The sequence below is a fragment of the Strix aluco genome, chromosome 3 (assembly GCF_031877795.1).
Source record: "Strix aluco isolate bStrAlu1 chromosome 3, bStrAlu1.hap1, whole genome shotgun sequence".
In the NCBI taxonomy this organism is placed as follows: Eukaryota; Metazoa; Chordata; class Aves; order Strigiformes; family Strigidae; genus Strix; species Strix aluco.
In genome coordinates, this window is record NC_133933.1 from 73,503,575 (window position 1) to 73,516,660 (window position 13,086).

Genomic DNA, 13,086 nt, shown 5'->3' on the forward strand with positions numbered 1-13,086 from the left:
CACAAAACTAGCCAGCCTACTCACTTTTGTGAAACCTGTATCTGTTCCATGCATAGGAACTAAACTACCAATTTTTCAATTTTTGCCCATTTCCTTTGCACTTTGGTATACTAGCTTTCACGAAAGGTTTATTAGGATCTTGTCTACAACCAAGTTCTGCACTCCCAATTTAGGTCATAAGACAGGTGGCAGAGGTATTTCCTCAGTTAAAAGTTGGATCCATTTGTGATACAAATATTTGATATGAGAAACTAAATAGTCACACTGCTGTACTGTGCTGTCCTAAGTGGCACTAATGGGAGAAGAAAGGTTTAGATAGCAATTTTCCCTTTCCTCCCTCTCCTTCTCTCTCAACATACATGCACCAGCTAACTTTCTAGGCTTAGCCCACCAAGACTGACCTCAAAAACGAAAACCAGCATCAGCAAACTGAACTGCTGGGCTTTCATCAGTTTAGCTGACACAAAACAGCTATAGCAAAGAAAATTAATCTAATGATTTTGCTACCTCTTTAAATTTAGATGTTATTTATACTTTTAAATAGTTTATCAAATCTTAGGAATGTCATCAATAACATTTTTAAAGTATCTGTTCAAATGCGCTCTTGGATTTTAAAGTGTTTTCCTGTTGTAGTGCATAGGAGAGTGAGGGTACTGGCACTGAGCCCTCGCGTGCAGTGATCCTACTAGTAGGCTTGTGTACCGACGTTCCCCACACATGACTCAGTTCTTCTGAAGGCAGCACTTCCAGTGCTGGTGCAGAATTCATCTGGTGCAACTGCTGTTTATATTGGTTGCATGTGAATATGTGAGTCTCCTAGTCTCCAGTCATGTCTCCTATGCTATATGCAGAAGAAAATGAGTCTTTACCTCCAAAGAGCCTGTAATTGAAGGCACGGACAAGATACATACAAGCAATCACAAGAGAATCTAAGAAAACAGAGATAATAAGGGCCCACAGCTACGTGTGTATGTAACTACTCACATATACACAATCTCATATGTAGTCTTCTTTTTAAACCTTATCCCTGCAACAAAACTATTCCTTGTGCTAAGCTTAAAATAAGTTAAAGCTGTACCTATGTCAGAAAACAACACAGGTTCAGGGAGTAGGCTGAAGCCCTGGACTATCATCACACATACTGTTTGCTAGCACTTTCCTAATTATATTTCTGAGCAGCATCAACTAGACATTCTTCCAGGCAACAGCTGGGCACAGCTCAAAGAACACATTTTGCCAGAGTCTGTTCCCAGGAGGAGACTTAAGCTGTGCAGATCAGAGCTACAACATACTGCAAGCCAGAAGCAGTTCCCTGGTCCTGCAGTGATGTATTATTTCATGCATCACACAGCCTCCCATCCTTTCTGATTATGATTTGTAGGGAAGTGGTGGGAACATTTTAACTCATAAAAGAGCACTGGTGGGCAGAATGACCCGTTTTGCATCTTGAGGAACATTCTCAGAGTTGGCATGTTTATGATACAACAGCTGCACCACCTGTGACTCACACCAGTGGGACACTAACAGCTTCTGGCACCTTGAGAAGCTACTCCAGAAGCATTAAAAACTCTGATCTACCCTGGACTCTACATCCTGTCTACACCTGAGGGAATGCTAAGCAGATGGGTAAAGGAGAATGGTTGTGGGCAGAAGGAATTTTACCTGCAGTTTTGAATTTCTCCACCTCTGTGTAAGATGTCAAAAATCTGAAAAAGTTAAGTCCAACAGACAGTGTGGCATATAATTAATGCACTGCACAGATATACATAAGTAGCTCATAACTCAGAGTTAGCTTTACCAAGGTTTCAACTCCACTGGATACACAACCTTCTATCTTTTAATCTCTGTACTGGGCTGAATTTTATGCTGTGTAATTAGCGCTATCTAAACAGTCATCTAAACTTGTACTAAGGAGAACTCGTTTGTCCAGGAAAGGCCAGCTCAATCATGAAATTAACCACAACAAATCTAACAACCGGATGGAAAACTAACACAGAGCATGATGCTGAACACAGAACCATGGTCTTCTGGAACTGAGATGGACCTTCAGCAGCCCAAAGCTTCTTCTAACTGTAATCTCTTGCTTTTTACCTTCAACTGAAATTACAGTATAAGCAAATCTACTAAAAGAAATGCTGTAAAACTTTTTTCTTCCTACTTGCCAAGTTTTCTATATTGTGAGTGATGAGACTACAGTAATGTATAACCTCTAGTAGGGGACTGAAGAAACCAAAACCAAGAATCAGGACAGACAACAGCTCTAAGGAAGGAGCAAGCCAACAGCCAAACACTATAAAATTGCCCAGTATTCATTTGCCCAGAGTTTTAGGGAAAACTTATCTTTGCTAGAGTTGTGTGTCTAAAATTATCAGTTATAGTGATAACTCCCCTTCCCCAGTCTCTTCTGATTGTGACCATATTGTTTGCACGTCAAAGAGAAAACACTCTTTAAATTAAAAGGTGTGTCAGGACAAAATTACACCACCCACCAAAGAAGTAAGGGCTAAAGTTCAACTGTTTGAACTGTTAGAAATCAATTAAGTAGTTAAATCAATGTTGTACTACAGATTCATATTCCTAAGCTTGTACACAGCCCCAGTGATACAAGAAAGCTCATTTAATGCCCACCAAATGCTGTCCTATTTTTGCAGTGCCATCTAACCCACAGTCCTGGCAAGCATGCTCACTTTGTATTTGTTCTCCAATTTGGCAGGGGTAGGAATGTGGCCTCTTCTCCGGAAGGTTGTAAAGTGCTTGCACTGAGGGCACGGCTTGGTGCTGGAGTCAATGCGGCTGAGTTCCAGGAAATATTTATACTTGATGATGTCATCATGGGGCAGGTTATAGAGGACAGTTGTTTCATCCAGGTGTTCGCTGCACTCTGTGATTGGGCATTTTATATCCGCTTGTCCCAGCTGCACCTGCATATGAAAAAACCCAGAAAAGCCGTATGACCTTTTGCTTGGAAAAGTTAAGCAAGCATTTGTGATTTTTCTTGAGGAAATTTACTTTCAAGTACTGTAACAGTCCACAAACTATCAAGCACATAATCTTAAAACTATTTTGACTTAGTCCAAGCACGCTGCGTTTTTTTCAGAGTATTTTCAAATCCAATCAGAAAAGCTAATTACCCTTATGACAACTGCAGCTATTAAACATACAGTCTCAGAGTATGTACCATGGCTATGTACTCCATGAAAGCAAAACACAAGTCCTAACTAGCAGCATCCATCCAGCACTCCATGCTTTGGTTGTAATGGTCAGCCTCCACTATCACTGCTCATACAGGCTGCGAGAAAGCAGGCAATGGAAACATCTGTGTGCTGTTTCACTGCAAAACGTGCTGGGAACCACAACACAGAGAAATTAAAGTCAATTTAGGATCATCAGAGTCTAGCAGCTCTGACTCAGTGCTAGCCTTGAGTTGGTTCCTGCTTAGCAAGCTCAGTGTCTCTGCAGTCTGCTTCCAAGTAGCTCCTTACATGCCACACTGCATGTGCAGAAAGTGTGAGCTGAGCCTGGGGCTGATCAAGCTAATAAATTTTCCCAGCACTGAGTTAGAGTTTAAAAACAATCCCTAAAAAAAACCCCAAAATCCTTAAAAAATAAAAAAACCCAACCCAAAACAAAAACAGGTATAGAAGCAAGCTCAAGGTTAACAGGGCTGAAACTGTTGTTGATCTAATGAGTCCTGATGGTCCCAAGCTGATCCATATGGTCAGATATCCGCAACCTGTTTCCAGAGCTCCTGGATCCGAGAACAGCACTGGACCCAGTTCTGCACCCTTCACGCTTGGCAGGCTTTAACAGCTCAGCCTCCATGCCAAAACAGCAGATCCTACTTGGTCTGGGAGCAGCAGAGTTGCATTTGCTTGGCACTGAGCCTGAGTTAATAAACCCTGCTGGATCTTGAGAGTCTGCAAGGACCCAGCTTGAGCATGTTTGTGTCTGCCTCAAATAATCTTGCATGAATGAGTGTTGACTGTACAAGTGGAGCTTACCACCAGTCCAATTCCTTCCTTACTGAATATCTCCGTGCAAAGAAAAAGCGGTTCAATGGTGCAACCAGCACTTCTTTCTAGGAATTACTGTTTCAAGGTTGGCAAATTTGATTTCCCTAGACTGCATATTCTTTAGCATGCTCCATTATGGGAATCTGCCAAACAATACACTAAATACAATAGAAACACCTGAGATTTGGATGACGATCTCGCTTCTGCACAGTGGCACCAGAAGACACGTCAGAGACTTCACTAATGCAGTATTTAAGCTAAGAAAGGAGGAGAAAAACCCCTAAAACCAACACAACACTACCCTGCCATTTCTGCCTCAGCAATGAAAACATATGAGCTCTAACTGAATGATAATTAATTTAGGCAGGAGCCAGAGGATCAGAAGAGTCATAACAAAATGGTATAAAACCTAAGGTTCATACTGACTTCAAAAAAATCCCTATTGCACACTACCTTTGTTCTCTTGGCAATGTAGCTAAACCTAAGCAGAGCAAAGGGGTTAGATACACATTAGAGAGAGAAAAGCAGGGTGAGGATGGTGGCAGCCTGTCCCAGACCAGCAAACACTGCGGTGAGCAGTTGCTGCCGTGGTGCTCTAAGCAGCCTCAGCTCAGGGTGCAGGCAGGTCAGGATGGAGGCAGATCTGCCTGCAGTACAGAGGAGAGGCAGCTCCTCCAGCAATACACCCACTCTTAGGAGGGAGCTTCCCTCAATTTCATTTCCAGCTCCAAAAGATCAGCAGAGCTCTACCACATGCAAATAAGGCTAGGCTCAAAGTCTGGCTTTTACATGGACCTGTGTAAGTACAGGAGGATTATGTACTCAAAGGTATTAAAAAAAACAAAATCCCACAAACTACATGCTGGGAAATGTCCGCATTTTATACCTGTAGGACACTAAGTCACTGGTAGCAGCATGTGAAAATTGAATTTGAGCATAGGACATCACTAGAGTGACTCTTCTCAGAAGAATCACCCAGTACATCATGGAGGTGTGCTTAAAAAGGAGATGATGATTAATCCAGCACTAGAGCACTCAAACACGCTAAACTAGGAAAACAATTTGCTATAGAAATATAAATCCTTGCACTACTGCAAGGATTAGTACAAGCTTCTGTTTAAAGAAGTGTAAATACAACAATTTAAAACTAAATAATCAAATTAAGCAGGAATGTCAGGGGTTTTAAGCATTAGGGAAATACTGAGAGGCAAGCCCTTTTGCTAAGAGTAAACTAAGCTACAACGGGGTAAACACTTCACAGTGAGAAGGCACACTGTATCTGGCATCTAAACTAGTGCTTAAGAAGCACTGCTTATATTAAATGCTAGTTAGAACAAACCTGCATTTATAAAACGAAGGAATACAAAGCTGAACACTGTCTATATTTCATGCCCACACAGAATATGATTGATATATGTGGTAAAAGTCAAGTGTGGTTTCAGAGCTTATTTTGAAAATATGGTTTACACCCACTTGAAGTAAATCATTTTTATCCTCTGTAACAGTTTCAAGCCTTTCAAGTTTGGCGAAGATTGATCCTTTTCCTGTGTTTTGAATGGGACTGAAGTGAACAGAGCTGGTTCGCTTATTAGCAGGATCTTCAATGGAGCCTTGTCTTACCAAAACAGTCCATCTTTGTTTGTGCACTAGCATCAGCAATTAAGTACAGCTTTAGAGGTAGCCTGTTAGGCTACCTGCTGCTGCAGACCCAGAAGGTGCTACAGAATGGGAAAGAAAAAACAAAAAAATTCCTTATAACATAGGTAGAAATACCTAGTTTTATTCTTTTCCTTGATTTTTTTTTAATTTTGAAGAGCCCATCCTTCAATATCAATTTATCACAATGTCAAACCTCTGAGTTTTAAGAAGCCTTTGAATTTCAAAACACCATAGTGTGGTAAGAACTTCAGAACTCCTGGTATACACAACAACATGGTGTATTTTCACAGCATGATGAACGACTCAGATATGTCTAAAAGCAGCTGAGCTGTAGTACAGTGTTAAATGTCAGGCAGCATGCAGTTCTTATGCCCAGCTGTGCTTCACTTCTCTAAAGCATCTTCAGGAGGGGCTAACTCTGCCTACAATTCATAAGGAGAAAGCAGGCTCTCAAGACCTTCACTCTACAGAAAGGTAACATTTAAACTATCAGAAGAGAAATACGTACCTCCCCACCACCCCCATACCCTCCAGATTCTTGACATTTTATTTGAAAACACTGGGGGTGGGGGGGGGCGGGGCGGGCAGGGCAGAATCAGACTCTACAGTGGTCCACTTACTGCCCCAAAATGCAGTGATACCAGCAACAGAAAACAGAAACAGATGGCATAGTACTTTAAATAAGAAAATTATTTCTGCACCCTGAACTTTCTTTTAAAAGGAAATCTTTGTTAGCCACACATAAAGCAAAGTTCAAACTACACCAGAGAAGCACTGATTTATACCTGTCGTTTAGCCTGGCCCAAGCTGGATGTAATCTAACCCTGTGCAGGCTGTACTTGGGCAGCTATATTCCTTAAAGGAGGGGCCATTTTACTTTAAAATAGACAAACGAGCATTTTCTAACTAAAACTTTACTCTTAGTTCAGAGATGCATATGCTAAATAAACCAGTAAACTGTTCTTACTTCTCACCTGAAAGAAAAGTGAACAGTGCCATCTCTGATCTGCACCTCTGTAAAGAAATTCAATTTCTACCAGTGTGACAAATTCTCCCCTGTAAACTACCAAAGATGTTATGCATAAAAAATAACATTCTGGAAAGCACAGATGCAAGTGAAGGGACACTCTGGTCTACAGGACCTTCATATTCTACAGGGGAGAAAACAAATGGCAAGTTCCCTTTATTTATAAGCAAAATCCCATTGCTCACTGTTCACTGGAAACACTGCTCTTGCATTTTTGCTGGTAAGTTGCAAATCAGTGAAGAATTACTTTTCTTGTAGGTTTGGTAAGTGGAGAGTGTCATTTTGAATTTGTTTTCTTTAAAAAAAAAATCGTGGAAAATACTTGAAGGATTAATCATGGTTCGGGACTCTACAGTGATAGGTGCTAATCAAATGAAATCCAAGTAGACATGACTCAACAAGTGAAAACCAAAGACAGTGCAAACCTTTACTAAGCATTCTGCACCTGCCTTTAAGCTTGTGGTTCCATGACCATTTCTGTGGTCTGAGTACTAACTTCAGCAGTCTGAATCCCCCACCTCTGATTTGTGTCAGTGATATGCTGGCATTCTCCATTAAACTCCTTTTACAAAAAAAAAAAACCCACCAAAATTCTATGAAACGGATTCTCTTTTTCAGTCCATCTGTCCTCCCTCCTCATTGCTAAATGGTAAAAATCAGTGCTGCAAGACAAAGTAAGAATGAACAGCTGGAAGTACAAGTAATTAGATTAGGGGCTACCTAAGTTGTATCACCACCAAAACAGATTGGTTTCTTGTGTGCCACCTCCTCCACTGGACATCATCACACAAGTTCTGGTCTGCCATTTATTACTTCACAAACCATACCCCATGGAGTATGTTTCATTTTTATTTCCCCACTGGACATCATCATACAAGTTCCTGTCTGCCATTTATTACTTCACAAACCATACTCCATGGGGTTTTATTTTTATTTCCCCTTTTATTCATTTCTCAATACAGAAGACTTGCAATAAATCACTTTCTGAATTCCTTTCTCATTAAGTCCCCCTACTGTCTTTTCTGCCAACTACCACCTGTAACCTCACTCTAGTTGAGATCCATCGCTCCCCTCCCTCAGGAGTCAAGGGCTTCACTAGCTTTAGCAGGGTATATATTGCTGATCTCAAAAGGATCCAGAAAAAGTTCAAATTGGTGAGGAACTCCTGCACACTGGTATTGAACTAATAATTGTTATATTTTGAGTTTTAATTCATATTTTCTGCTATGTCAGGAAATATCCGAGTAAGCACCAAAACAACTAGAGTGACCAGTCTTTCTTCATAGTCAGTGGAGAATAAGGAAGACAACTGAGGCAACTCAAAGGTGGCAAATGTCAACAGCACCTTTAAGATGTCTAGGAGAAAAAAAAAAAAATTCCCACTTTTCCCCAGCTCAGGTGCTAAAAGTAGCCCAAAAAACCGAACTTCTCCCAGCAATATCTGACAGATATTCAAAGACAAAAAACCTCAAATAATTTCTGTATACATTTGTGACAGATGTCCATTTTAAATTGTATTTTAAATGGCTATTTATTCTTAATAAAAGTACAACCAGAGACTTCCACTAAAAAAATAATGAGATTTCTATTATGTCACAAGCTCACATAGATCAACCCTGAAAGGATCCATCAGGATGTCCTCCTTCACATGTCCTCTGAGGACAAATGCTTTGTTCTCCTTTCACATTGGTACCACACATCTGGATGACCCATGACAATGACATGTTGGTTCCTGCTCCATGTGACATTCAGAAAGAGAAAGTCACTTGGGCCCAAACATTGTAAGCATGAGCAGACACCACCTCTTCTAGTCACACTGTTAGAGATTCGCATTAACTATCACACTGTCAACACTAAAAAAAGACACAAAAAGAAGCAAAGTCTCAGGACCTTTGAAGAACATGTTAGTACCTCATCCTTCAGGAGAAAGGCACTCAAAAGCAAGAAGCTGGGAAGGTGTACATAACTGAATCCAATCACCACCACCAATGGTTTGACCTTTCTGTTCCAAAAGCATCTCTCTTTTGAATGCTTTACAATGCATATTTAAATGCGGCATCAATTTAAATTCTCATCTAGCTTTCACAACCTCAGCCTGTACTGGGTCTGGCTGAGCCAGAACTGGTTTTCCCCTGTAGCAGCCCTCATGGTGCTGTGTTTTATGTTGGGAGCTGGCAGGGTGTTGATAGCACACTGGTGGTGTGGCTACTGCTGAGTAGTGCTTACACAGCACCAAGGCTCTTTCTGACATTTCCCCCCCCCACAGTGGGACAGGGTGGGCAAGATCTTGGGAGGGGACACAACCAGGACAGCTGACCCGAACTGACCAAAGGGATATTCCATACCATATGATGTCTGCTCAGTATAAAGCTGGGAGAAAGGAGGAAGGGGGTAGGGTCACCCTTGGTCCTCCGAGGCAACCACTACGCGTATTGTAGCCCTGCTTCCTGAGAAGGCCCGACATCGCCTGTTCATGGGAAGCAGAGAATAAATCTGTTTTCTTTTTTTGCTTCCGCGTGAGGACCTTTGCTTCGCTTTGCTTATATTAAAACTGCTTTTGTTTTACCCACAAGGGTTGGGTTTTTTTCCTATTTTCTTTCCCCTCTTTGCCCTGTTGAGAAAAAAAAAGGGGAAGGGGGGGGAAGTGATAGAGCAACTTGGTGGGTACTTGGCATTTAGCCAAGGTCAAACCACCACACAGTCAGGGATTCCAGCTTTATCCATAACAGTCCAAGGACTGCTTCTGGGAACGCACTTACACAAACCCACATTCCTGGGGTGCTGCAGGATGCCAGCACCACCACCTGCGCAGAACAGCAACCAGAGCACCTTTAGCCCCAGAAACCAACCAAAACCTTAACTGGCAAAACTGGCCTCCACAGCCTGAAGCAAAACCCCAAACCACAGTGTCTGCTTCCTGTTCAAATTCTGCTTTTTCCCTCCACAGTCAAATATAGGATTCTCCTAAAAAAAACTTCATGAGGATAAGCTAGCAAGATATTCTTCAGAATACGCCTAAACTCAACCAAAACCTTTTTCTTGAAGGCCTCTTAATTTGCTTTTTCATTTGATGACATGCTGATGTGAAGATCTAACTCCTTTTCCCTTCCTTCCACAGGACCGGGTGTTACCTGCTCACATGGATTCAATATCAACAGGAACATTCTTTTATTTGTCCTGTTCCCATGGGGATAGGATTTATAGAAAATTACTTGTAGAAAAGCAAATTAATACTGAAATTCTCCCTCACAAGATGTAAACAAGTAATTATCAACTTGCATGAGCTCCCCCTCTCTGCGCTTTCATCTCCTGTTACTTTCCCTAGCACTAAATGAATTAAAAAATGAAACAATTTTACCTCAGTAATGCATTTAGAAAAACTACACTGCATTAAGTCATGCCTCTGCCTGCTACTACTCAAACCTAGTGCATGTCATCAGCATGTATGGAGGTTATGTACTTTCTGCTCTGTTTTTTTTGGCATCCATGGTGAGCTGAAATCCACAGCAGAGGCAATGGTTAGTCCTGTGGCTGGACAAAACCAGAGCAGGTACACCCAGACAGCTGCCCGCTGTGCTGGGACACTGACAAAATAGGCACACCAGAGTCAGTGAGAGATCAGCTCACAGAAAGTTTTCACAACCTCTGGGAGCCCTGGAGTGTGCAAGATAAAGCTATCTTTCATCTCTCCTCCTGGGGTATGTGTAGAAGCAGAGGGAGGGGGAAATCCCAGCTGAAGAAGGTAATTCAGGAGGAAGAGTGGCAGAAACTGCAAACCTTGGAGGAATCTGACCCAAACCCACAGGTCTCTCAGCATTCATTAAAGGGAACAAGGAAATGCACAAGAGCTTTCTTATTTTGTCCAGGTGTGCATATTACCAATGCTAGCCAAGTATGGGTATGGTAATTTTTCTATTCCTTAGAAGGCACATTCACTTTTAGTAAAAGACCCAAAGATGCTCCTGAAAGAACTTCTTTGAAGTCGGAGGACCGAGCCAGACACCTGCCTTTCCTGAGGTGGAAAACAGAGGCAGTTGCTTCTGCCTAGGAGTGGGACCAAAAGATCCCACTAAAACCAAGCAGGTATGGAAGGGATTACAGAAAGGAAGCAAGGGCCAGGAGACCAACTGCATACCATGATACGCTCCAATAACCTGGCCATCTCAGGAGTGAACCCTGCTCGCAGGGGCTGAGTAGCATTAGGAAATACAAGTAGCGAAGAAGCAAAACCTTCTTAATGTAATGATTTGCTGGGCTTCCAACACTGGAATAAAAACACCACTGCCAAATAACACAGAACCAAAACAAGCCAACTGCAACAGCTGATTCTTGTAAAATAAGATAAAAATCTATCAGTTAACTCTTTAATCAACAGCCTTAAATTCAGAAGAGAACAGCCTGTTCTCCTACGGCCAACATAAGACTTTCAGAAACAGTCATCTGTACTTGAATTTATTACCAGCCAAGCCTAAACCAGGTCTATTCTGCCCACCCAGGTGCTCTGGTAAGGTACAGACCATGAGAGTCCAAGCTGACATCCTGGGAAGGCAAGGAGTGAACAGGTTGAACGGGACAGGACACAAGCCCTCTTCCTCCCATGGGGCAGTACCCCTCCCTTTCAGCATGTCAGACCTCCCAAAAGCAGGAAAGTCATGATGTGTTTGCTATAATTCATTTAAATACTTACCTCACAAAACAATAAATTAGAAATAAAAAACCCAAGAAAACCCCAAATCCTATTCTCCTTTTCCAGTTAAGAAGATTAAACCAAAGTGTGCTCAGCTACTTGAGCAGATAATTTTTATGTATATGCTGCTCTCTTATAGGAGCAATGCTTAAAAAGGTACACAGCTGTTTCCTTGTCTTGCTTACAACAGAAGTCCTCTTCAGTCAAACTCCGACCTTCACTGAGTTCAGATTGAATTAACCCAGATTCAGATCTATTCCAATGGAATAATAACTATAAACAATAATTAATATCACAACCAAATCCTTTCCCATGCTTTTCTTAAAAGAAGCTGTTATAGAAGAATGAAAATATGCAGTCTTAGTCTTTATTAGAAACATCACCTCAGTCTTCAGGTGGAGCCAAGCAAAATCCATCAAGAACAGCGACAATTTATTCTACAACTGTTTATGTTGGAAAAGAGATCAACAGCTCATTCTTCTACCGTTTAGTAAGCAGTGTCCTAACGAGACAAAAACTAGAAAAATGTCCCAAGTTTGCATTTGCCAATCAGCGTTCACCTTTCAAATAAAATAGGGCCCAAACCACCATATATTTGCACAACCTATTCAGCAATCTGTATCACTGAGCCTCTAATACAGATAAGCCCCGTTATTATCATCAGCAATAATTAACTGAATCTTCGATTTCACCAGCAACGGCTGTTGTTATGTTTTACTGTTGTACCTACAGAAACATTTATGGTGCTTAATATTTTCTCAGCTGAAAGTGGTGTTTAGCATATAATAAAGAAAATCTCTCAATCAAGGGAAGGAGGTAGGAGAAGTATACTCCCACCTGCCTCGCTACTCCATCCCAGAAGATGGCTACAAAACCTAACAGAGAGTTGCCATGGATGTGGGTGATGACTTAAAAATAGCAAGAACTTTTAACATGAATCTCTCAACTATTCTCTTGACCACCCTGATCATCTACATTCCCTGGCCTGCAGAAAAAAGGATGGGCATTTTATATCCACTCTTAATCTGTCCTGCTTTCCTTAAGAAAGCTACCTACAACTATTTAGTTTCCATGTCTTTGCTAGGTCTGAGATTGTATGCGAGTTTTCTTGTGCATGTATGAATAATCAACATTTTCATTCTTAACTATTAGACATGAAACCAAATTGTGCCCTCTTTACTTGATAAATTTAATATAGAAACAGCAGAACTGTACAGGTGCAAGCAAAAGCAGAAGAAAGCCTGAAAAGTACTTTTTAACTGGCTGACAATTGTCAGGAATGATAGTAACACACCTCATTTCTAACATTCAAGGTGGAATATATAAGGTTATAATGCCATCACTTGGTTTCCTTTACAAAGAACATAGCTTAAATTTGTTTATACAATCAAGTTGCTAAAAATAGCTAATATTTGAATTATAGTTATTTTGCCCTGCCTTCCTGAAATCAGACCTATCTCATTCTACCAGTACCTATCCACAATAAACAAAGCTGCTTTTGGTAAAGAGCTATGCTAATTAAAGCTACCACAAAGTGAAACAAATTGGTAACTTTTACATAGCTTAAGCCATAAGAGGACGGGTGTGCATGCTGACCCATTTTCAGGAATAAATACTTCCTGGGAAAGGCTAACGCAGAACGACTTCCAGGCGTCTCCCCACATACCATCATTTGGACAAACCCCATATACTGTGCTAAA

General features: G+C 41.2%; 1 protein-coding gene across 4 annotated transcripts in view; it reads right to left on the bottom strand.

Annotated features, from left to right (window-relative positions):
• The window catches only part of RNF217 (ring finger protein 217), a 71,074-nt gene that overhangs the window by 33,627 nt on the left and 24,361 nt on the right, over positions 1-13,086 (bottom strand). For all 4 annotated transcript variants that reach the window (XM_074819200.1, XM_074819199.1, XM_074819202.1 and 1 more), the window contains exon 2: positions 2,688-2,921. In XM_074819200.1, the coding sequence (XP_074675301.1) occupies positions 2,688-2,921 (234 nt within the window). The remainder of the gene's footprint in view (positions 1-2,687; positions 2,922-13,086) is intronic.